General features: G+C 44.7%; 1 protein-coding gene across 5 annotated transcripts; it reads right to left on the bottom strand.

The window, feature by feature from the left end:
• Nucleotides 1-4,202: 4,202 nt before the first annotated feature.
• LOC147436988 (pentatricopeptide repeat-containing protein At4g18975, chloroplastic-like) lies at nucleotides 4,203-26,149 on the bottom strand. 5 transcript variants are annotated; one of them, XR_015184791.1, is made up of 10 exons: nucleotides 25,901-26,149; nucleotides 25,579-25,655; nucleotides 25,273-25,414; nucleotides 25,099-25,186; nucleotides 24,875-24,997; nucleotides 24,594-24,737; nucleotides 24,297-24,509; nucleotides 5,829-6,033; nucleotides 5,663-5,752; nucleotides 4,203-4,342 (listed from the first exon to the last, which is right to left on the bottom strand). XR_015184791.1 is itself a non-coding variant. In XM_086486390.1 (9 exons), the coding sequence occupies exons 2-9, from the start codon at nucleotides 25,619-25,621 to the stop codon at nucleotides 5,730-5,732; spliced, it is 981 nt and encodes a 326-aa protein (XP_086342516.1). In that variant the 5' UTR covers nucleotides 25,622-25,655; nucleotides 25,901-26,149; the 3' UTR covers nucleotides 4,825-5,729. The 5 variants fall into 5 exon arrangements, 1 of the variants encoding a protein (XP_086342516.1); XR_015184794.1 differs by lacking the exon at nucleotides 4,203-4,342 and adding an exon at nucleotides 4,405-4,669; XR_015184792.1 differs by lacking the exon at nucleotides 4,203-4,342 and adding an exon at nucleotides 4,825-5,541.
• Between the last annotated feature and the right edge of the window lie 205 nt (nucleotides 26,150-26,354).

Below are 26,354 nucleotides of genomic sequence, written 5' to 3'. Positions count from 1 at the left end.
TGCATACGAGAAATTATAAACACCAAATTGTAATGGCTTGACAAACCAAAACAGTCAACTAAAGCAAGAAATCCACAAGCAGCACCTCCATAGTTCTGACAGATGATGGCAATCGGTGAGTTTGAAAAAACACCAGTTGTGAGGCATTATTTTTAGCAAGCAGAATGCATTCGCCACGGTAAAGATGCACCGCATCCCACACAATCATTCACAAGGACGCCGCATGCTGTTCCACAATATCCACTATGCATAATATCGATCGACCAGTGATAATACCACATCCCTTGCTCTCTTTCGCGTACACACACCCATGCAGAGCAAGTCTAAGTGAGGGAGAAGAGAGTCCCTCACTTGTTTAAATAAGCAGTGTCTCTATAGAAGCATCCATTCAATAGTAGTGTTGAGCTTTACAATAGCCAGATACAAAATCCCAGCATATCTTGGCAAGCAGGAGACGGCGATACACAGACAGTAATAGGTTAGCCAATAATCAAGACTAGATGAAAACACAGGGGAAAGAGAGAGGGGAGGAAAGTAGGTAGTGGGCAACACAACCAGACCTTATGCAGTCAAAGCCACGGATGCAGAGGGTCGTAGCCGAGGCCAACACAAGGAAAGGCGAGCTCATTGAAGAGGGGATGCAGTAATATGTACCCCATTTCTAAATAGGGTGGTTGGTGAGGGAGTTCCTACCATAAGAGGTGCCAACCAAAAAGTCCCCACAGCAAGTTGGTAAAAAACACTCACCTACATCCATATAAACAAGTTAACATATTTGTTAGCCTTGAACATGTATTTCAGTCCAGTATGGAATAGGCTAGTTAGATTCATTCCAAGCTTAAGATAATTCATAAGCTATACTCTAAGCAAGCAAGTTAAGTAAGCAGAGATAAGTAAATAGGTTTTTTCCTGTATATAAGACATAAGCACTATAATGCAATATCCTGTGAACTAGGATGTGTGTGTCTTCTTTAATCTAAGTGCCCTAGGAGATGAATCAAAAGGAAAAATATAAGCGCATTTTGACTATACTAAGTGAAGACCAAATTTACAATCATTCTCCCTTAAATCATGTAAGGCCAAAGTAGATAAATCAAAAATATATATTTAACAGGGCACAATTCAACGCAAGCAAACAATGCCACCACCATCACGGATTTATTATTTTAAAAAAACCCTTTTTTATTAATTTCAAACCAAGCATTGCTTGCTAACAAAATAAGTGGACAGCCAGTAGAATCAAGGCTAGAACCAAAAAACAAAACCTTTCTTCTTTTGAAACATAAAAAACCTTGTAAAACAAAGCATAGCTTGTAAAAAACCTTGTAAAACAAAGTAGCTACTATGCTTAATACATTAGAGAGAGGCATATTGTACCAAGTAAGCAGACCCAACAGAGTCAGCGCGGGTGCCTGCAAGTATCCCACCGATGAGCCATGTACAACATCATAGGTTAATGGGGTGCAAAGCGAGTGAGGCGAGGTTGATGCCAGAAAAACATCAATTTTCTAGTACGCAGCATGACAAAGTGAAGGAGGGCACACCACTCAATGGCTTGGAGAGGGGAATGGCATTAAAGGCCCTGGTACAAGTTTAAAGCTAATGCTCAAAATTACCCCCATGTTTTTACTAAAGCCTAAGGACATGTACTCATAGGGTAATAAAAGGCCAAAGTGTATCTTTCCAATGTCAGTTGAATAGAGAAATTTGTTTTATCCTAGTGCCTTAGGGCATATGCCCAAGGTGGGAAAAGAAGGGGGGGGGGGGGGGGGGGGGGGGTGGGTGGGTGGGTGAGAGGATCTCTCACCTTTATATAGAATTTCATCAATTGAATAAGGATGGTGACGGTCGTAGGCTCTGCTCCAAGAATCAGCACAAAACCAGGAAGATTCAAACCTCACCTTAATGAATAGTAGGAAATGGAAGCCCGCCTAATCTGTTTAGCACAGGAAATATCCTCAAGGCTTTGTATACAAGATCAGCTACGAGTCCGAGATTGCAGCTCCATGTGTAGTATGCAGGTACACCGCGATGAAGCAAGTGGGAGAGAGAAGAGGGAAGAAGGAAGAGGGGGACAAGGAACAGAGTTTTCATGCAATAGGCAGGGTCGACAGCTTGCATCAGAATCGGCTCACGTCAGGATTGAGAGACTCCCTTTAGGAGACTGTAAAAAATGATGCCACGGATAATAAACCCATTAAAAGCAAGTTTTGGGTAGTGTTCTCACCCTCGAGTCTTGGCAGTTTAGTCAAACATAGTTAGGGATGAGTTCCATCAGATGTACACAAGCAAGATGTTCTAAGCCAATAGAAAGGTTACAGAGGTGAGATCAATCTAAGACCAACCGACTCTCACTCACTGCCTAAGCCAAGCTATTGTAGAAAGGGTAGTAGCCCAAAAGAAGAGTTGTAGTTTCCAAGAGCTCCACAATGCTCCCATCCTCAAGCCAAAGATTGAACTTTAAGCAATACTTATTAAAAACCAAAGTCAAGTTCGGTAAGCCAAAAATTTATCCACTGGTAAGAAATGTCTTTAAGATGTTTAAAGGAGAGCCACACCACTACAAATTTAAATCAAGCAACATGAGTGTGTGTGTGTGTGTGTGTGTGTGTGTGTGTGTGTGTGTGTGTAACCATCAACCACCAATAGGCATATTTTTCTAGACCATCCAATTAAGCTAAGTCATTATAGGAAGCCACTAGACCTAAGGGAGGTAAGGTTGTATATTCATCAACTTAATTATGCTTCAACTAAATTCTTCCAAAACACAGGCATAAGGTAGCCCCCTACAAGACAAAATAGTCACTGGCTATATCAGTAGTTCAGGTGTGGGTGTTTGTAGTTGGATGAAGCAATCATAGTCAGATACGATGTGTGTGTGTGTGTGTGTGTGTGTGAGTGAAAGCCTATGGTAATCAACCAAGCAATCAAGTCCATGTAAGGCATTAAGTCAGGCATGACGTAACAGTCATGTGCATGTAAGGCATTAAGTCAAGCACTTACGTCAGGCTGATAAAAAGTTTATCATTAACCAACAAGTGAGTCCTAGCCTAACAGAGATAAATCAAGCGCGTGTGTTTGTCAAGGATGAAGCAATAGTAAGTGGTGTGTGTGTGTGTGTGTGTGTGTGTGTGTGTGTGAGAGAGAGAGAGAGAGAGAGACCACACACACACACACACAAATGAAAAGATGATACTCAAAGAGCATTTATATCGGATTGCAAAAGTAGAAATTAGAATAAACTATTCAGTTTTCAGAATGGATGAAAAATAGCATTGAGAGGGCCGGGAAGGAGCTAATATGATTCAAAGATATGCTTGAATAGCTTTGGTGTGGACATTGAACAAACATAAATACAAGAAAAACCATGAGATAGTACCTGTAAGTAAGGGCAAACACAAGCTTATGGCAAACAAATATGTGCATCCTTCACTAGATATGAAACCCCTTTAAAGGCCCTCAAGTGTTAGACATGTTGTGGTGAGATATCAAAATTGATACATATAGTTGTTCAAAAACCTATGGGCTCAATGAATGGACAAACACACTCGTGCCCTTAATTTCAATGAAGATCATCAAAACATCCATGAATATCTCTTACTTTACCACTTTCAATTTGTCTGATTGTGAAAGCTGCTTCTTCAATGCATTTGATTAAATGAGACCTTTAGTTGGCTTATAAGATCACATATATTTCCAATGGTATCAAAGAGAACTTGGTAGAAGAAATCATAATGGATGCGGGTAAAAAATGTGCGAAGTATTTTACCAAGACAAACGAATATTTTTCAAGACTCGGATAAGCTACTTTTTCATGACTCAAAATATCCCAACAACAATACATCCTTCCTAACCGTGTCACATATCTCAAGTAACTCTGAGTGTTTAGCTAGAAGAGTACATGGCCATAAGAAAACAATGACAAACTGTAGACGATAATAGTCCATCATAGTCCTTCCCACACCATTTTGACACCAATATCAAAGACTATGATGAAGACCTGGAGACTCTTCTGTATGTACACCGTGACTGATCGAAGGATATAAGAATAACTTTACATGCAAAGACCAGTAGAAAACTGAAAATATATTTCACTGTGAAATTCATTTGTCCCAATGTGTTGCTCATGCCGTTTAATACAATTTGACGCTATGCCGAGAAGACTTTTTAGCAATCTTCCCATTCCATACAAGACATACTTCGTTACTTTCTAATTCTTTTGATTTTGCACTCCAACCTGAAAGCATTTGATCTTGCCGCTTCTCAGATGACAAACCTATGCCACATACCTTGCTATTATGATAATCAAGTCCATCACAAAGCAGACTGAGGCACTGCCTACCTGTATTTGGCAAAATTTTGGTTGTTTTTAATGATACAAAAACTGAAAGATGTACCATTATTAATGCAAGACTCATCGGTGTATGCATTTAAGTGGAATTACATATCATTCCGTAAAACCAACCCACTAGTAACACATTTTTGCATTTCTATGATTTGACTAGATCCATTCCACAAAAAGCCTCAAGAACGAGTGAGATTTTGGAACACTAGGAATGTACTACCGGTGTCCATAGTTAAAACTATCTCGCGTAACAACCATCAGATTTGCAATATTGACCGACCAACTGACAAGCTCTTTTTGAGCAAGAAAAGCTTCTCCTGCTCTCTGTTACCACATGACATATACAATTAAAATACATGTGTGTTTTTTCCTTCCCCCTCCCCAAAAATACAACACATTACTTTTAGTATTAGCTTTCCACTAATTGGTTTCAAAGTATTTCAAATAAATTTTTGGATAATTAAAGATAAACACCAACACAAAAGAAGCTTGGATTTTCCAAGTATTATAAATTTGCTATAACATACAACATGTCAGCAGGTGCGAAATAATCTACAACACATGATCAATAGTTCATGGCCAAGCCTATTCAAGTAGCTAGTGCAAACGTCCTATTCAAACCATGGTAGGAGCCCTTACCATCCACTGACCCATCAAAGCAGCCTGCCGCCATCCTCAACGGCCAACTAGTGAGTGCTCAGCATTCGTTGTTGAAGCAGAGCAGAAGGGCCAAAAAGCAATGCTAGGAGGCAGAGGTGATGGCTCGTGTCTGACCATGACACTGACCATTACACAGATTTGGTCATTCATTTTCATATAGGACAATGAAGGAGGATATGCCACGCTGTGCGCAAGGCCTGTGCGCTGTTCAAAATAGCCACTGGCTAGCAAAGGCAGACGACTCTGCCTGTCTGCACAGAGATGGTGCTAGCCGGATCAGCTGGAGCGACCAAGGGCAGCGTGTGGATGCAGGCACGCAGTTAACCAAGTGTTCATGCTACAATTTTTTCTATCGCTTTAGCACTGCTCCCCTCTTTCCAGGTAGGCGGTGCCAACAAAAGAATTAGCACTTTTTGAAAGAACTCAAGTCTGTGTGACTTTTTATATGCAGTAACGTCTTGCATCTTACATGGCATTCTGACCTTGTTTCATGCAATAAAGCTTCATTCAGTTCTCCTACCTTCCGGTTACCAATGCTACAGAATTAAAATAAAGGTCCAAAGAAGCTCAGCTATCCTCTTTGAATGACGACAGTTTTGCTTCCATTCTCTCCTTGTATATTCAAACCATTAAGAAAGAGCAAGATGAAGACAATACCTAGGTCACCTGACTCCCAGTCCATCCACATGAAACGAAATTAATTTGAAACTCCCTGCTGATAAGTTCACAAATCATCCTTGGTTTCACCTGAAAGCAAAATAAAATAAGCATGTTGGAGCAAACAAATAAAGCCAAGAGCACATCAAAAATGACAAAATCAAACCTGCTTCAGAATCTGCTGTTGAAGTTGGCCTTGGTCGGACTTTAACAAATCTGTCCTTATAATGGAGATACTTCCATGGTGGAGGATATCTGGCATTCAAAGTCTGTTCCATCTCAGGCTTTCCTATCTGTCTGTAAGCATCTTTGACCAATACCAGAGTATCTGCAGCGGGGCGTATTTTAAGACTCTCCATCTGTTCAAATACCTTTAATCACCCCAAAAAATCAAATCAATTGGTTTGCACAAACTCATCTTTGGTATAACAACATTAACAACCAGGCCCCAAAGCCCCCATAATCTTTTCACAAATTAGTGATGTGGAAGCAAGGTTTACAGGACTAAACTGAAAACCTAATCACAATTTTCAACCACGAGGCAGCTAAACTGGTGAAGCCTACAAATGTCAATCTCAGACAGGTCAGTCGTAACTCTCTCCTCCCATCTTGACCCCAGCATGCATGTTTCCTCTTCACCCTCAACCCCCCCTTTTCTCTTGCCCTCCCAACAGTTGCTGCAGAAGCCATACCCCCCTCATTCCAGGAACAACCTGTGGTCATGCAAATCTTTAGGCTGAAAGACAAAAAGAGAAGAAGCTTTGCTCTTCCCCTACTACTAACATCTTCAGTTCATTTGTAACAGTTATGAAAAAGATCCCTTTCTGTCAAGATCACTATCTACGTACTGTTGGGCCGTGGGCTAAGCCTGGCTATGCATAGTTGATGTAAACCGCCTCTAGCCAATGAATGTATGGCCATCATGGCATTTGACTTTAAACTAGTCCATGTATCCGTGTGGATTCAAAGCATCTAATTAACTCGAAGTCCAGGAGCATTGGAGAACCCATTAGTACACCTGTCATCGGTTGAGCCTCTCTCATGGCTATATATTGAGGCAGTTCTACTCACGTCATGTGCAAAGGAAAGCCTCTCGTGCATTCTCATGACTTAAAGGCTTATATGGAAGAGGGCAAGTGTTTCTTTTGTGGTGAGAATGGCCACAAGAAACAAGATGCCCACATCTCTCAAGAAAGATTCTCCACCTCCTCCTTCAAACTCAATCCCCGATGTACAAGCCAACACCGAGGAAGGTAAACGACAACTTTTAAAGGGATGGGTGAGCCTTAATGCGCAGAGAGTCCTCATTTTCTATGATCCAAGCTCAAAAAATACTTTTATCTCGTTGGATACCTCAGAGTTATTATAAAATTCATCCTAACCCAGATTATGTAAATAGGAAACTATCCTTCCACTTTCAAGGGCAGCATGATGATGTTGATGCTTGGAAGAGACCCACTTTCTAGGGCACATAATGTCAAAGGATGGTGTCCGAATGGATCCTGCCAATGCAACGCAAGTACTAGTGAAACCAGCCTCTAGCCTTACAGAAGGACGGTAAAACTTTGGCTTTCACGTGATCTATATGTTGTTTAACTTTACCTGTACTTTCTGACACAAAGTAACTTCATGAATAAACCTGTAACTGGAATTCACCACTTCACAACAATTTACGACTTGGTAGCTAGAGTGCTCCCAAGTAGACAATGACACCCTGTTGGCCCCAAAGGTTGGCGCTCTTTCCAATATTTCTTTATTCCAATTGAACTTGGAGAAAAACCTGTAATCTTCTACTTTTATTGGGCTGAAAATTCCCTGCTCTAGCCCAATTTTAGTAGCATAACGATAGTAGAAGGCTTCACATATAAAATCCCCATGTAATAGTTGACTTTCCACGCGCATTAGAGCACTTTTACAAACCTAGCAAGAAAATACAACACACTGACTTCTCTATTTTAAGCCTCTAAAATGCACCAGAACACCTGTTTAACAGTTCTCTAGCTCCCCCGAAGCTCCTCAGACTTTTAGGCATCAAAAGGATCAAAACCCTAAACCTACAAAAATTTACGCCAAGCTTTTTCTATTTTGAGTTCCGTTTTGCGTGCCGAGTGCACCTATAGGTAGCCCTTGAGTCACATGTAGGGCTACTTGCCCTTTAATTTAGACGAGATTTCTCGCGAGAACTCTCTCTAAATCAACCTACGCAAGAGGCTCTTGCCTCGGCAATTGAGCATAGATTTCCCCACAACTGTACATACAAATGAAAATCCCTTGAGCTAGGCATCACAATTCGGTATTTAAAAAGTGGAAAGAGGTGCACAAGTGCAGAATCATCGTGCTACATAAGACAAAGGAGAAGGCAAGCTTTTTATTAAAAAGTTGTGATCACCTGCACCCACTTCTCCCGCACACAGTAGCTCACAATAAATTCAAATCAGCCCTCTCTCTCATCCTGATCAATTTTGGGCGTTTCCCTTGTTGAGGTGTCTTGCAGATGCCTCTCAGACCGCCAAGTGTCTAGGTTGCCCATTTGGTTTAATTTCCTCGTACCCACCACCTTATGAAGTCTCGCCAAGGGGCCTAAATGACTTTAATTGGGCCAAATGGGCAAATGTTGTTCTAAATGCATTCTTGTGCACATCCTCTCACTTGATACAAATTAGATGGTATCCACTTTTAAGATCTATCCTGTTGAAAATTGTTGCACCCTCTAAGCGATCAAGTCATGGCCAGCTTTGAAGATTGTGCATGATGTCCGTAGCTTTTTGGGATTATGTTCTTATTATAGAAGATACATTTGAAATTTTGTCATGATTGCTTCACCCCTACATGCTTTGCAAAAGAAAGAGCTCACTTTCAAATGGACTCAAAAAGAGATTTCAGCTTTTAATCTCTTGAAGGAAAAGATGACCTCGGATCCAGTAATCGTTTTGTCATACCTCAGGAAGTCATTTGGGTCCAGTGTGATGTCTGTGGCAACAGTATTGGTGCAGTACTAATGCAAGATGGTCGGGTAGTAGCCTATGAAAGCAAAATCTTGAAAGGGCCAAAAAAAGACTATGCAAGTCTATGAGAAAGAGCTACTGGTTGTGATTCATGTGCTTTCAAGTTGGAAACACTATCTGCTAGGTGCTGATTTTGTTGTCCAGACAGATTACCAGACCTTGCAATACTTCTTGGCACACTCAAAGTTATCTAAAAAGCATATGCGATGGACAAACAATTTGTCTATGTTCCACTTCTAGATTGTACATGTGGAAGGAGTTAATCAACGTATGGATCGGGTGAAGGCCAAAGTTTACCGCCCTTTAGTGAGGCTATTGGCCGGTTTCATGGTTCCACAGCTGGGACCGTATCACTTTTTCCTCAAGAAGTGAGACTTGGTTGGTTTTTGGCGAAGACACAAAGAACAAGAACTTGGAATTCCATTATGGATGACAAGACGAATGACACCTGTCACAAGAAGGGCACCACGTGCCAACGGAAAGAACACATTGAACAGACTTTTAGCACTTCAATAACAATTGAACTGAGAGAGAGAGAGAGAGAGAGAGAGAGAGAGAGAGAGAGAGAGAACATGCGACACGGGGTGGCAGAATTCCACCCCAGAGAGTATTGGCCCCAAACCTCGGCGCCGCTTTCGGTATTTCTTTATATTGCATCAACACAGTACAAGCCGGTACTCCAGACTCTGCACCTTCTCCAGGAAGCATGTAAGAGAATGAGCCCATGGCCTCATATCTAAAGGCCCTAGGCCCAAAAGCAATTTACATGAAAAGCCTTCAAACTCAAAAGCATCTGGTTCAAAAGCGATGCCTAAAAGCTGCCATCAGGATTTACGGAAATCCGTACAACTGCCACGTCAGCAGCGCAAATCTCGAAAATCCTTACAAGCTGCCACATCAGCATGTCCGCGCAATTTACGGGTTGTCCGTACAGCTGCCACGTCATCAGTTTCTATGTTGTGTGTGTGAGGGTCCAGCTTTATTTTAACTCCTTTATGTCACTTGGGCCCCATCGAACGGGGTCCCATAAGTTGGTAGGACTTCTTCTTCTATTGTTGCTTGTTCTTCTTAGGGTTTTAGGCCCCTCGGCCGTGATCTGCAAGTTGGCTCCATTCTTCAGGGCTTGACACGTCAGCAATTTGTGACATTCCCCCTTCTTGAAAGAAAGTAATCATCCGCGATTACAGCATATCTGCAAAACATTCAAGTTAGCTTAAAATTTCCAAGGATCATTCCGAGGGACAATCAGAGGGACAATCAGTTTGCTCTTTTTTTTGTTAAGGAGTTGGCTTCTCTTTTCGGCTCTTTTGATCAAGCAGTTGGCTTCTCAGATCGGAACTCTTGATATTCCGGTGTAGTAAAATTAGCCATCACACCCAAACCGCATTGATCTTCCACAGGTGTCTTGATGCACTAAAATTACATATCCAGGCAAAAGCCGCCGATGAACACTCCCCCGCAAATAACCATCCCGGTCCGGGCCATGAGTTGTTCAACGACTCCCTCATCACTCCTCCCGCAAATAACCTAAAAAGGTCCGAGCCATGAGATATAGAGGCCTTTTACAACCAAACGCCCCCCAGACCGCAGCCTACGTCATTTGGAGGTGCTGAGAGTAAGGACTGCTCAGACTTTTTAATACTCCCCCCATAAACAACCATCCAGGTCCGGGCCATGAGTAAAAACAACACTTTTCAATCATTCAATACTCCCCCCGCAAATAACCACAAGGGTCCGGGCCATGAGTATGAACAAGCTTTCTTAACATTATTTCTCACTACACCAGCCGGGAGTAAAAATCACCAATAATTGAAACCAGTATTAAAACCAGAGTCAGACAATTCAAATCAGCACCAAGACAGGTTTAAAACAGATACCATCCATTTCAAACAAAGTTTCAAACAATACTTTCTCAAACAATGTTCAAAAGTATCTAACTATTAAACAACTAGATAGTTCATTCAAGGTTTTGTTCGGACAACCGAACTTTGAGGACGACTGGCTTGCCCTTCTGCATCGCGGTGATGGTTCGGTTCCGAACCTGGAGATTTGCATCATTCTTGTCATGCCAAGGCATGCCCAAGAGTACGTCACATTGCCCAACTTCATAATGTGGAAATCTGCTTTTCCATTATAGTCTTGAATAGTCACTGGAAGAGCACCAATGAGCGGTACCACTTTTTGAGTTTGCCCTGTGGCTAGCTCAACTTCAATTTCTCCACCCTCTGCATCATAATCGAAGTCCATCTGGTTCAAGAATTCTGAATGGATGAAGTTCTCTATAGCTCCTGGGTCGAAGAAAATTAGGGCTTTCAAACCGTTGACTTTGCCATATGCTCGACACAATTCATTTGTACTTTCAAGGCGTATGCCATAGATGTCAGGTACTAATCCAATGGCTAGTTTAGCTCGTTTGGCTGGAGATGGTCCTTGGTTTCTGTCAATGACGAATGTTTGCACCTGATGTGAAACTGCCCGAAAAGAGGAGAAACGAAACGGAAGCAACACATGCTATATAGCACGAACCGTAGAAGATTGTAAGGGACCTGATATGCAGAAAACGGCACTGACAAAAAATCTGCACAAGATGACGTAATAGCCTGTGCAGTATTGCATGTACTGGAAACGAAGGCCGAAATGAGCCAGAATCAAAAATCTGAGTGCCAAAGCTCACAGAAATCAAAGAAAGTGAGCAGGCGTGTGCTGGAGCTACTTGCGACTAAGCCCGGGAGGACGCAACATGCTTTGATACCAACTGTTGGAATTAGGGTTGCAAGAAAACACACACAGCTTGGAGAAGACGAAGGAAGCTCAAGGCACACAACAGAGTGTATTACTTAGTGTGCAATGGAAAGATAGATAGCCCTAGAATGAATGGGCATATATACAATGCACGGGGAAAAAACCTCCTAGTGAAGAAAAAAATGCCCCGACGGTCCTAAGTGTGTTCACACACATCACTACCACATGTATATGGTAACATGACTTCCTCTTCTTGATTGGATTCTTTGTCAAAATCCATGGTGTATGCTGCAACAAGTTGAACGGGATCCTCCGTAGAAGAAAAATCGATTGAAGCTTTGACACCACTTTAACAAGCTTGGCAATAACAAGATGGTAATCTCACAGCAACACACGAACAAACCTGAAAACTTACACTTGAACTTCAAAAACTCAAAGGTAATTGCTACACAAAGTGGCAGAATTCCACTCCCAAATGCATTGTCACCAAAGTCTAGCACCCCTCTCCATACTTCTTTTTATCTTAAGTAACCCACAGAGAGTACACCCGCCCGGAGTCACTCTCCAGATGGCAACCATGCACTAGTCTGCCAAAGGCTACCCCCATGCCCCTAGGCCCTTATTTAAAGGCACTAGGCTGAAAATTAACAGATACAATTGGCGCTAGGTTTTAAAAGCAATTGCTCATAATAGGGCACCCAATACATGGCTTTACACTAGTAAAGTGCTCGGCCAAAAACTGTCACGTCAGCTTTGCGTAAAATCCACCATGAATTGCATACAATTTTCCTAGCTGCCACGTCATTTGATGTACGAACTGCCACATCATCCTCTTGCAATCTCTCACTCTTTTATTGTCACGTGCACATCTAACACTATGTGCATGTGGACAAGCTACTTCAGGTCTAGGGTTCAAGTCAGCTTAGGAAGTGTTCTGACACCTTTGTGAGCCTGTACGCTGGCCGTGCATGTCCACGCACTTAGAGTAGTTGCATATCCTCTGGTTGCACATAGCATGATCATCAGCATAACAGTTAGTAACCATCATGAGCATTTTACAGTGCACAGAACCCATTTTCCCTATTTTATCCATTTCTCGCTTATTATTAATAAGTGACTTCATTGGGAAACTGGGTAGGGCAAATTTGCTAAGCTCTATAAAAGAAACCTAGCGCTAGTACTTTCTGAGAAGCGGCAGCAGAAGTTCACCGACTTACAGTGCACCTTCTCAACAAGACCGGCGGGTGACCTAGCGTTTCTAGCCAACAGCAGATCAAGACCAGCGTTTTGGCTACAGTTCAGCCTAGCGTTTTCAGCAGCACCAGATCAGCCTTGGAGTTAGCACATTTTAGATTCAGGCCTAGCGTTTTTGCTACAGATTCCCTGGCGTTTTTGGTTGCAAATCAACATCAGTGTTTTGCAGTATCCCGGCTACTAATCACCCCTAGCATCACCGTTTTCAGTTTTCAGCACTTAGACACCGCAGAACCAACCCCTAACCTCGCAGATCTCACCTACCCGCAGCAGATCCTCGCCGCACGGTCAAATCAGCCAACGTTTTCAGATTCAGCCCGCTATCCGCAGATTTCAGCATCTGCGTTTTCAACACATCGTCGTCACGTCATCACCATTGCCGTCCTCGCCATCACAGTGTCAGAATTCAGCACTTCGCATATTTGCAGATTTCAGCCCGTCTCGTCGTTGTCATCATTGTCGTCAACATAGTCGGCAAGTCCATTGCATCTAGACCATTGTACCAGATTTGTGCAATCAATAGCATAGACCTCTCTCACCATAGAGAGGGGGGCCCTTGAAGGAGGGTTTGACAACCGTCTGGTGTCGTATTCTTCTCTCTCTCTCTTAGTCTCAGCACCTTCATTCACAGTGTCATTCACTTTGTTTATGATCATTTGCACTCTCTCACTAAAAGAACGGAAGGCTCTCCCTTCCGTAAGTAAAAGGAACCCTTGAGCACAGTTCTGAGCACTCATCTTGAGCAAAGTTCAAATTCACTTCCGTTGCACCTTACATTGGTATCAGAGCTTGGCAGTGTTCTGTATCACTCAAGGAAAGAATCACAAGAATTTCTTTTTGCTTGTTGCGATCGCACGTAACCCAAGTCCACTTGGGCATGTCGATTCCTAATCGTGTTTTTGAAGAGTGATAGGTAACCCAAGAAAGAAGGGCTTGTCCGGCCTCCCCCCGTTCCTTGTTTCACTCATTAAGAACGGACCATGCACTTAGCGGCCGGCCAATCGACGTGAGGTGGGAAAAAGCAACCTTGGTGTGAGCGCAAGGCCACCAATGGGTGCTCCCGCAAGGAAGAGTAGGGCTCGGGTAAGAGAGAAGCTTTCTCTAACACAGATTACAAGCTAAAGGAAGACCTCAAGGACTCAAGAACTTCAAGAACCCAAGAACCACAAGAACCCAAGTTCCTCGTAGACTTAAGTACCCAAGATCCCCACCAGGGGGTTTTTTCGACCCTCCCCCTTCCCCATCTACGCCATAGTTTGCACCAAATCCTATGGAGGCTTTGGTCAAGACGATAATGGACATGATGCTACAACAAGAGGCGCAACGCGCCACCTTGGATCGCGAGCGTGATCAAGTGCGCTTTGCGGCCGAGGAAAGAAAGGCAGTCTTAGATCGCGAGCGGGCAGACTTGGATCGCGAGCGCGAAGAACGACGGTTAGCCTTGGAGCGTGAGCGCGAGCAAGCACGCTTGGCGGCCGAAGAAAGAAAGGCAGCTATTGAGCTTGAGCGTGAGCAAGCACGCGAAGCCCAACGCATAGCGACCAAAGACAAACGAGCGGCCTTGGAGTTAGAGCGTGAGGTGCAGAGAGACCAACGCATGGAAGTGTCACGTGACACATCCCAACCCTATGTGTCCGTGGACAAGCTACACCATAGCAGGGTTTCCGTCAAGTCCAGTCAAGTTAGATTAGAAGTGATCTGGCACTTTTGTGAGTCTATTCGTAGACCGTGCATGCCCAGTCACTCAGTGTAGATGCATATCCTCTGGTTGCACACTGCATAAGCATAAGCATTTCCATCAGATTCCATCAAAGTCAGTTTGGGGATTTTTCAGATGACTTTATCCCATTTTTTCCTATTTTTAACATTTTTCACTTATTTATTAAGTGACTTTTGTTGGGTACTCAGTGGGGCAAATTGGGTAAGTTAATATATAAGCAAACCAAGTTAGCACAAATTGGCAGATGAGCAAAGGCACAGCAGGCTTCCCCAAGCGACAAGTGTCCCACCCTCTCTCAGCAAGACTCTCCCCAAGCCATGTTGGTGAGCCTCCCCTTCCCTCAACAACCAACGTTTTCCATCCTCGCCATAAGGTCCCCTCCTCTTGGCGTTTTGTCCAGAATCAGCCATCGCCGGATCAGCCCATTACCTAGCGTTTTTCTCCCCTTCCAGCATACCACAGCCAGCGTTTTTATGGATCGCCAGAGCATCAGCATTTGAAGCGTTTCCTTCAGCAAATTTCAGCAACAACTAACGCTAGCATCTGCTGCCTATTGCTGCCAGTTTTAGCAAGGAAAACCCATGCCATTCCAGCGTTTTTCTCAGCCTTCATTCATAGCAGAAAACGCAGCCCAGATGTACAGTTAGATCAGCGTTTTTCCTCACCAAGTCAGCCCCGACAAGGACAGTGAAATTCAGCCACAAATCAGCCCCGAAAACAGTCCACGATTCCAGTCGAAGAACAGCCATCGTCGTCGTCGTCATCGGCATAGTCCCATTGCATCAGTCCATTGCATTCGCATTGTACGCCTTGTGCAATCAAAGATTAGACCACTCTCGCCAACGAGTGGGGCCTTCGAAGGAGGGTTTTACAACCTCTCGGTGTCGTATCTCTTCTCTCTCCTTCTCTCAGTCTCATTCACTTGCACGCACAATATCCACTCACTTTGTTCGTGATCATAGCACTCTCCATAAGACGGAAAGCTCTCTCTTTCCCTAAGAACTAAAAGGAACCTTGAGCAATAAAGATCACTAATCTTGAGAAAATACAACATTCATTCCGCTGCACCTAACATTGGTATCAGAGCTTTGGAAGTGTTCTGCATTACTCAAGGGAAGAACCACAAGAATTTTTTTGCTTGTTGCGGTCGCACGAACCCAAAGTTCGCTTGGGCGTGGCGATTCCTAATCGTGTTTTGTTGAAGAGTGACAGGAATCCCAAGAAAGCAGGGCTTGTCCAGCCTCCCCTTGTGTCTCTTTTCACTCATTGAGAGCGGACCCTGCACTCGGCCAATCGACGTGAGGTGGGAAAAAGCAACCTTGGTGTGAGCGCAAGGCCGCCAAGGGGTGCGCCCGCAGAAAGGAGTAGAACTCTGGTGAAGAGAAGATCCTTCTCCAACGCGATTTGCAAGCGAAAGAACCCCTCAAGAACCCAAGATTCTCACGAATCAAGGACCTCAAGACCCTCAAGAACCCAAGTTCCTCACGAGCTTAAGACCCCAAGATCATAGTGCATGGTCGTCACCCGAAGCGGCATGGATACTTCGCATTCAGGTGATGAGCATGAGAGAGGCGACGAAGGATTTTCCCCACCAGGAGATTTTTCCAACCCTCCCCCTTCGCCATCTACGCCAGCAGGCAATGATGAAGCAAATGATGGCCATGATGGATAGACAGGAAGACAAGCGCCTTGCTTTAGAACGCGAGCGCGACGCAAGAAAAGAAAGAAAAGAACTAAGGAAGGAAGAAGCGGCAGCAAGAAACGCAGCATTGGAGGCCGATCGTGCCGCTCATAGATTGGCTATGGAGGCCGAGCGTGAAGCTCGTAGATTGGCTATGGAGACCGAGCGTGAAGCTCGACGAGAGCTACGCACTCAAGAATTGCTTGCCCAAGTCCTCGCCTCGAAGACCAAACCACCCAAACATCATGGGAGTTCAACCAGTGACATAGGCCACGATGCGGATTCACACAATCCAGTCATAGAGAAGTTGACCTTCAGTAAGTATGACGGTAAGATGGATGCTACTGTTATTCATTCTTGGTTGCATCAATTTAATGCTTATTTTGCGACAACTAAGAAAACAGGCAATAGCAAAGTTTTGACGGCAGCTATGTACCTTGCCGGTGATGCCATAAATTGGTACCAAGCATGGCAAGAGGCACAGCTAGCCGCGCACCTAGAGGCAGCCGACAATTTCACGTCCCTCTCTTTTAGTTGGGCTGATTTCCAAGACAAGCTCAAGGCGCGGTTTATGCCACCTCAGTACCTTGCACGATTGAAGGACGATTGGCGAGCTCTCAAGCAAAATGGTATGCCGGTTATGTCTTTCTCTAATCGTGTTTTGCAGCTTGGCACTCAATTACGCAAATCGGATGCGAAGCGCAAGGAGGCATTTCTTTACGGATTGGACGAGTATATCAAGTACGATGTCGAAGTACTCGATCCAATCGATCTCAACAAAGCGGTAGCAATTGCTCTCGCCCACGAGATAAAGCACAACAAAGGAAAGCCTAAGGAAAACAACAGAATTCTCAGAACACACAGAATGGTAAGAACGGAAAGAATGGTAAGAATGGTAATTCTTCTAGCCCTTCTTCCTCTAATTCCTCGGAAAAGAACTCTAACAATGAATCTAAGGGTAAAGCTAAAACACCTGCAAAACCTACGCTAACCCCTGATGAAAAAGCTTCACAAGGAATTATAGGAGGATGCATCACGGCTGAAGAACAAGTGATTTATGCTAAAGAAGGTAGATGTTTTCAATGTCACATCAAGGGACACATTAAGAAGGCCTGTCCTAAGACAGTCCCACTTAAAGAACCAAAGGCACCCACAACTAGCACAAACTCTGTCACAACACAACCTGCATCTTCTCATGACTCTGACACACATTGATGAATCTCTCATGAAGTGTTATGGTCATGTAAAAGGACAGCGTTTTATCATATTGTTTGATCCAGGCAGTATGCATGATGTGATTAGTCCCCCTCTTGTTGAGAGAGCCCGCCTAGAGGTTAGTCAGAAATCTCCTATCGAGGTTTCTGGCTTCACTCTTGGGATGGACTCTCTCATCACGAAGGAGTGCCTTGATGTGATGTTTACCGTTCAGCAAGCTTCTTTTCGTAGGAAATTTCTTGTGTCTCCTCTCTCAGGATGTGATATGATATTAGGCATGAAATGGTTTCGTGAATTGAACCCTCTCGTTGATTGGGAGGCTCTAACTCTCACTTTGCATGCCAAAACAGATTCCCCCCTCATCATTCATGCTGAGGAGGGCTTGCATTCTTTGCCTCTCATCTCGCATGTGCAGGTAAAGCGTGAATTACGACGAGGAGCACAAGCGGCATTCATCTATGCTGCCCCAGTTTCCCAGAGCATTCAGGCTCCAGGTAAGTATTCGGAGTTGTTTACGAAATTTAAACATCTCTTTTTGCAGGATGATCTCCCACCTCGTCTCCCACCGAGCGGCCGAAGGACCATCGCATCGAGCTTATGGAGGGAGCGCATCGAGCTTATGGAGGGAGCGCAGCCGGTCAGTAAGGCTCCCTACCGTTTGAACAAGTCACAGAAAAAAAACTTAGAGCGACAACTCACGGAGTTGGTGGCTAGAGGATTCATACGTCCTAGTGTAAGTCCTTTTGCTGCCCCTATTTTGTTTGTTCGCAAGAAGGATGGTTCGTCTCGTTTGTGTGTTGATTACAGGGCATTAAACAAGATGACCGTCAATGTCACGTCAAGGGTCATATAAACAGCACATGTCCTAAGAACCCATCCAACGAACCTAAAGAACCCACAAAACCCACATCCTCTGTTAATGCCATAAATGAGAACACTCGTGTGTCCCAAGTTCTCATGATCCTCCCATTGATGAGTCTCTCATGAAGTGTTATAGTCATGTGAATGGTCCACACATAGTGGTCTTGTTTCATTCTGGTAGTATGCATGATCTGATTGGTGACTCTTGTCGAAAGAGCCCGCTTGGAGGTTCGCAAGACATCTCCTCTCGAGGTGTCAGGCTTCTCTCCCGGTACGGAGTCTCTCATTACACGAGAGTGCCTTGATGCGTTATTCACTGTTCAACAAGCGTCCTTCCGTCAAAAATTTGTAGTGTCTGATGTGATATGATTTTGGGCATTAGATGGTCGTGAGCATAACCCTCTCATTGATTGAGCAAACAATACTCTCACTCTAAATGCCAAAAGTGACTCTCCCGTCATCATTCGTGGTGAGGAGGTTGTTCATTCTTTACCTCTCATTTCTAATGTGCAGGCGAAGATTGAAAAAAAACAGGAAAAGGAGACTCTCTTAGTCATTTCTTCTCCTAAGCACGACACACGTGTTTTGCATGATAAAGATGTGATTGTTCACAAGGATGATGGTTTAGATGATGGTTTTTCCACTGAAGTTAACCTCATTGCAGATACAATCAATCACGCAAAACCGATCTTGGCTCTCGAGTCGAGGTCCAAAGAACCCACTCAGGAAGTATTTTATGTTCGCACGATTAGTCAGCACGCATTGTTCGAGTGTTTCATTCGTGACGGTTTTTTGTATTTTCGTCACCGTCTTTACGTCTTCCCTTTCCACAGGCATGCCGTAATGTACGATACACATGATTCACTCATGGATTAGCACGGATGTATGCGGATCTTTACAAAAGTTTGCATTCAAGGAATTCACATTCCATGTCTCTTCCTTGGCATGACATAGTCTCAGAAAGAGCACAAGAAAGATTGACCATTAAACATCCATTTCTGTTGTGATTTGCCACAGTTGATAGGTTTAGGTCAAAAAGTCAAGATTCGATCTCACTTTTTGCGTGTTTTGTAAACGGTGTGGCACTCACTCACTTGATTCTGTGGCACTCCATTACTTGGTTCATCTCAATTGCATGCACAGTCAATTAGGAAGCATAGTATTTTTCCGATCACACGGAATGGGTATGTTCATAATTTTGTGTTGGAATTGGTTTCAAGAATCTTCCTCCTCGGAGATTCTTGAAGAAGGTAGACACACGTCCATAGACGCAGTTGGAGCATTAAAGTAGCCACAGATCAATTTGTGTCGCTTTCGGCGCGGCCCAAAGAAGCAAGCATTGTAGATCTTCATGAAGTTCAAGTATCGCACGACCCACGCATCAAAGTGGACCGGCGAAGAGTCCTTCCCAAGATTCCAGATGTTGTTGGCAATCTCTCAATACAAGCCCCTCGCTTTGAAAAGGAGGGGATTTCACGTGCACATCTAACCCTATGTGCATGTGGACAAGCTACTAGAGGTCTAGGGTTCAAGTCAGCTTAGGAAGTGTTCTGGCAGCTTTGTGAGCATGTTCGCAGACCGTGCATGTCCAAACACTTAAGAGTAGTTCCATATCCTCTGGTTACACACAGCATGATCATCAGCATGACAATCAGTAACCATCATGAGCATTTTACAGTGCACAGCATGACAATCAGTAACCATCATGAGCATTTTACAGTGCACAGAACCCATTTTTTCCTATTTTAACCATTTTTCACTTATTATTAATAAGTGACTTTGTTGGGAAACTGGGTAGGGTAAATTTGCTAAGCTCTACAAAAGAAACCTAGCGCTAGTACTTTCTACGAAGAGGCAACGGAAGTTCACCAACTTACAGTGCACCTTCTCAATTAAGACCGGCGGGTGACCTAGCGTTTCTAGCCAACAGCAAATCAAGACCAGCGTTTTGGCTACAGTTCAGCCTAGCGTTTTCAGCAGCCGTATGGAGGAGGGTTTAACAACCGTCTGGTGTCGTATTCTTCTCTCTCTCTTAGTCTCAGCACCTTCATTCACAGTGTCATTCACTTTGTTTATGATCATTTGCACTCTCTCGCTAAAAGAACGGAAGGCTCTCCCTTCCGTAAGTAAAAGCAACCCTTGAGCACAATTTGGAGCACTCATCTTGAGCAAAGTTCAACATTCACTTCCGCTGCACCTTACATTTATTGAGAGTAGTTCAAGCCACGTCATCACTTTTGTGACAATTGGCAACCCTATCATACATTTGAGTGCAAAAATGTGATCCATAGTAACTTCGTTACATCTAAACCCACAAGTCTCGATGCTTGGAGCATAACACTTAGCTCCCTCCCAAGAATCACCCCATAGATCTTGGCCAGAAAGTGGCCTAACTTAATAGTACCATAGTTAGCTGGACTCATCAATCTCTAGCCTTGTGTGCGGGGGGGGGGGGGAGGGACTCCGATGGCTTTTGCAGTTGGCAGGTTCTCATCTTATGTTTGAGGAGGCTGTTTATGACAGAGTAACAGGGAACGGGCGGAACGGACCCCTCCCGTTCCCGGAACACGTTCCCAACCAACTTGGGTCCCCGAAACGGAAACGGCAACGGAACGGCGTTCCGTTCCTAGGTGTAACCGAAACGGCTGGGCGGAACGGGCAGGGAACGGACGAACCGGAACGGGAACGCGTGGGCGGAACGGAACGGGAACGGCAGATTTTCAAATTTTGAAAATAATGACGTTTTTTTTAAAAATCAGGGGGCGTTTGGGACTGTTTTTGAACGTTTGAGGGAGGGGTAGACTCTAACTTCCTATATAATGCCTCAAGGGCAAGGTGAGAGCTCATAGCCTCATCCTTCCCTCAAGGCTCAAGCTCTCTACGTCGGCTCTAGCCTCTTCCAAGTTCCTCAAGCCTCAAGGCTCAACCTTCAAGGCTTCAAGCTCTCTCTCCTTCTCCCTTGGGCCTCAAGGCTTTAAGCCTCAAGGCTTTAAGCCTCAAGGCTTTAAGCCTCAAGGCTCAAGTGAAAGCTCACTCTCCCTCTCTCCATCTCTCCCTTTTCCTCTCTCTCTCACGGCTCGCCATCTCTCCATAATACATATCTCCCTCACTCTCTCTCCCTCACTCTCTCTCCCTATCACTCCATCTCTCCCTCTCCCTCTCCCTATCTCTCCCGAGTCCCTCTCCCTTTCTCTCTCAAGCTCCCTCCCTCTCTCGAGTCTCACATGGCGCAAGCTTCCGCATCATGTGAACGTGTGCCCTTGGGTGCGAAGAAGGAGGAGGAGGAAGTATCATGGTGGGACGAAGTGCATTCCCGAGTGTTGGGAAAGTCCGGTGGTGCCCGTGCATGGAAGTGCAAACTATGCGGCTTCGAGAGGCAATCCGGCACAACCAAAGTCCGCGCTCACCTCCTTAAGCTAGAGGGACAACAAGTGGCAATATGCAAGGAGGTCAACGAGCATTTGTTGAAGGTCTTTCAAGCCAAGGATGCCGCCATCAAAGCCAACAAGGAAGAGAAGGATGCGGCCAAGCCGAAGCGCCCCGCAATCGACCCCAACGATTTGCTCTTTCTCTTCTACACCTTCTTCATCCATCGGTGGTAATAGTAATGCGGCGACGGCGGAGATGGGGGCAACATCATTTCGATCGCCATTCTCAACCCCTAATACTACGCCGGTCTCCACTCCCAAGCCGCACCAACGCACTCTACATGCCACTTGGGATCCGAAAAGGAAGGAGGATGTGGATGCAAGTGTTGCACGCTTCTTCTATCATGACCACATTCCCTTCATAAAGGCTCGGTAAGACATTCCTCCATTTTTGGATTTAGATATATTGACCAGTTTATTAATTTAACTTTGAATCCTAATACCTATGTGTTACCTCTTATGTGTAGGTCGGAGTACTTCAAGACTATGTGCACAAGGATAGGAGAGTATGGGGCACGATATGTGCCACCCTCTTCCGAGGCCCTCCGCACTACTCTACTCGATAGAGAGAAGGCCGTTGTGGAGACGGCAACCCTTAACATGAAGAGGCAATGGACCAAGTATGGAGTGACCCTCATTGCGGATGGATGGAGCGACACCAGGAGGAGATCCATTCATGGCATTGTTGCCTATTCCAAAGGGGAAATGTATTTTGCCCACTCCCATGATGCTACAGAAACAGGAAAATCAGCCGATGTCCTTGCAGGAGAGTGGGCCTCCGCCATAGAGACCATTGGGTCCGAACTTGTGATAGGGCTAGTCACTGATGGGGAGGCATCGAACAGGGCAGCCGGGGCTATTTTAGAAGGCACATACCCCCACATCACGGTGTCCTTTTGTATGGCGCATTGCCTTAACAACCTCCTGAAGGATTTCGGCAAACTACCTTGGATAGAGCCTCTCTTTGCCTCTACAGCCAAAGTGGTTTCTTTTGTCAACAACCACAACGTCCTTAGAGCAAAGTTCTTGAAGCGGTCGGGGGGGAAAGTTCTTCTCAAGTATTGTGAGACCTGCTTTGCCTACAACTTTCTTATGGTTCGCCGATTTGTGGAGTGTCAGAGTGCAGTGCGGCAGCTCTTCATCAGTACAGAGTTTGCTGAGACTTCCCATGCACGTACAGCAACAGGGATCATTTGTACAGAGAAGGTAGAGGATCCAGAGTTCTGGGAGTCTCTCAAGACTCTTGACAAAATGGTAAAACCAGTGATTCACTTGCTTAGAGTGATAGATGGTATGCAACCTTGTGTTGGCAAGGTTTATGAAGCAATGGATCGCATGGTGGAGGCGCTTGGAGATCTTGAGAAGGACCCAAATAGGCTTGAAGAAATCAAAGACCTATGCAGCAACAGGTGGAACTCCTATAGTTCACCTCTTCATGGTGCAGCTTTTGTGTTGGATCCAGAGTTCCAAGGTGCAGGACAGGAGCATGATTCAGAGGTAAATACACATTGGAACACTATTTTGAAGAGGCTTCACCCTGATAGAGACATGCAGCGCAAAATCAAGGATCAGCTTGCATTTTACAGGGATATGCCAGAATCATTTGGGACTGCCAATGCCCAAATTGATCCCACCAAGATTTCCTCGGTCTTGTGGTGGCAAGAAAATGCTTCAGATGGTCCCGATCTTCAGCGACTTGCTATCCGCATTCTCAGCCAAGCGGTTAGCTCCTCTTGCTTGGAGCAATTGTGGAGTGTTTACAGCCACATTGCATCTAGAAAGAGGAACCGACTTGGAGTGGAGAAAGCAAATGACCTTGTTTTTGTCAGTGCAAACTTACGAATGCTTTGCAAGTCAGCATCTAAAGTGACAGACCCTTTTCTACAGTGGGAGATGGAGGCAGAGGCAGAGGTGCTTGGAGAGGCGGCAGCATCTACACATGAGGATGAGCCTATGCAGGAGGATTGGGATGATATTCATGAGATCCAGGACACCACTACAGATTGGGAGGCAGGAGGCTCTTCTCAAGCATGACTCATGAGTCATGACTGATTGCTCCTTATATCTTTTTGTAGCGCCTTGGCTGGCCTTGTAAGCCATCGTCATGATCTATCTAGTATCATTGTTTTGCTCCAAGCTTTTGTGTGGAGTCTGGACTCTTTTAATTTTAAGTTAAGTTAATGTCCTTTCTATGAAGAATCAAGATGCTTCTGTGTCATGTGAATGGTGGATTCGTGTCATGAGTCATGACCGCACCTTAAGACTTAAGCATCATTGCAAAGCATGCCTAAATAGGATTCTACTTGGAGTAATGAGTGTGTGTGGCTCTCTACTAACATATAGGTTGAATCCACCCTAATTTAAGCATAATTCGAGTTTACCGTTCCGGCCCCCGTTCCCGTTCCGCTTTTTCGGGGGGGGCCCGTTCCGGAAACGTTCCGGAGGCCCCCGTTCCTGTTCCCCGTTCCCGTTCCGGGTAACTTTGGTTTATGATCCTCTTTTCACGCTCTCTGCCATAGGCTACTTTCAGGGCATGTTACATCCTCATGTCCATGACTTTACCCTTGAGTCCCTGGAGCCTAGCATTACCCTATGGTGCCTTTAAAAGCCTAGCATTACCCTATGGTGCATGCCAATTCTTCTTAACACTTGATTATAGGAAGCTCTCAACCAACATACATTGCAACACTTTTGCCTTGCTCTTCGAGGCTACAAATTCCAGGCATACCTTAACAAGTTCTCCAGGCATCTGCTGCCTCTTATATATGTGCAGCATTCGAACAAACATGCTCTTGGGCATGGACTTTCCATAACGCATCAAAATCTTCTCCCACAAGATCTTGCAATCTTCTAATCGTGAATCCATCTCATAGGCCCTTAACATCAAGCCATATATTCCAATAGTTTTGCCTTGCCCTTTGCTCCACATCCACTTTGACACCTACAATGCGGCAATACGATTGAAACAAAAAGTCTTGCATAATGATCAACATCTCAAACTAAGAAGTTGTTTTTCAAAAAAAACCTGTATGATCCTCTGCCATTGTTCTTGTTGCTTTAATCTACTTAGAGCCTTGCCGACTGCAATTTTGGGAAATACAATCTCGAAAGCCAACCACTCATCCAGAGTAGCATAAATCTCTTCTTTGACATTCGAAAGCGACATTACCTGCAAAGGGCCCTAATTGTATATAGAAGAGTGTGTGGATAAATTTGTGCATGCACAGTGCACGCACCAAGTGCAATGCATGTGTTATGTGTGCCCCACAGTCACATAGAATTAAAATGGGCTTTTCAAGCACTTACGATATCCACTAGATTTGCAGCCTTGGTCCCTGTTTCTGACTGTGCAGTCCTGTTGAAGAAATGATAATGGCGCTTGCTCCGACCAGGACGATGTCTTTGCTTTGTCGCCTGTTTATACGGATTCTGTCTTGTGCGAAATGTCAGTCAATACTAGCCACACAAGTCAAAGGTTCAGCTCCAAAAAATTTGAAGAAGTGTTACCGAGTTTAAATGATGCAGTTTACATTGGATGTTGCTTGGTCAGAAGCTGTTATGACAATACTGCAAGGGTTGTGTGATCCTCGACAGCTCTGCATGCTCTTAATTTGAAACCTAGGAAGGTAATACCATACTGTAATCATGTTGTGGAGATGTGTAGAAGGTAACCTGCATTTGAGCACGCGCAATTGAGCACTCACCTCAATTGTGTCCATCTAGCAGATGACGTAGTAGCTCCTTGTGGGATGCGCAAGCTATTGGCACAAGAAATTGGATTCGAGGCTGAGCACATGTGCATAGACGGAGTCGTCCTTGAATGCAACATGGCCATCCAGGCGTTTCCTGTGCAACAGCAAGAAAATAAACATTAAAGTAAAATGCCAAACTGAAGGGGAGGAAGACGAGACAATGAAGCACTCTAGAGTCTAAAATTGCACAGGCATTCTCTGGAAAACCCTCGGCCGCACGCACGCATGCAGCTGAAGCGTTCACGCTCTTCTACTTACCTTGAGCTTCACAGCCTTGCTTGGGCTCGAGCAAATATCTCATCTCAACGGTGGCCGCTACGAAATTTGAGTTTAAGCTGCTTGCAGTAACACACAAGAATTAGCGATGCCTAGAATAGCAGCACAGCTGTTATAAGACCACAGCCCAACCACGAGAGAGAGACGCAACTAGGCTAAGCAAAAGAACAAGGCAACGAGCAGGATACCTCTCTCTCTCTCTCTCTCTCTCTCTCTCTCTCTCTCTCTCTCTCAACACAAACACACACACACACACACACACACACACAAGGCGGGAGTTCAACAAGTGAAGAATTCACTATGCCTGCAATGAGAGTGGAAGGATGATCATTCCTGTAAACGGTGATGTCAACCTAACTTCAGAACCTGAGGGTGGCTTCACAAAATTCCGGACGTGCTTGGAGTAGACTTCGCAACATCAGGATTCAGAATGGGCATCCGGAGCTCATTCAAGCAGGTCCAGTCACGGATGTATTGACCGTTTTGATGGGCGACCTGCCCCCCTCGCCCAAGGAATGGGTGCACCACTTTTCAAAAGGAAAATGGGCTATCTCAACACATGTAGGCAAGATGCGTAGGCTATCCAACCTAACTAATCGTCGTCGTTGCACATTGAGTGAGAATTATTATATATGTCCGTTTACTTGTGAATCCACAGGTGCCCAACATGAAAAGCGGCTCATTTTGAGAGGGCCCTTGTAATGGACGGGCATCGCCTGTTTGTGAAGCCACCCTTACTTACCCAACCTACAACGTCC

This window comes from Adiantum capillus-veneris, chromosome 17, assembly GCF_014529385.1.
Source record: "Adiantum capillus-veneris isolate H3 chromosome 17, ASM1452938v2, whole genome shotgun sequence".
Lineage (NCBI taxonomy): Eukaryota > Viridiplantae > Streptophyta > Polypodiopsida > Polypodiales > Pteridaceae > Adiantum > Adiantum capillus-veneris.
Note: the sequence above shows the minus strand (reverse complement) of the source record. Positions and strands in the feature narration are given on the sequence as shown.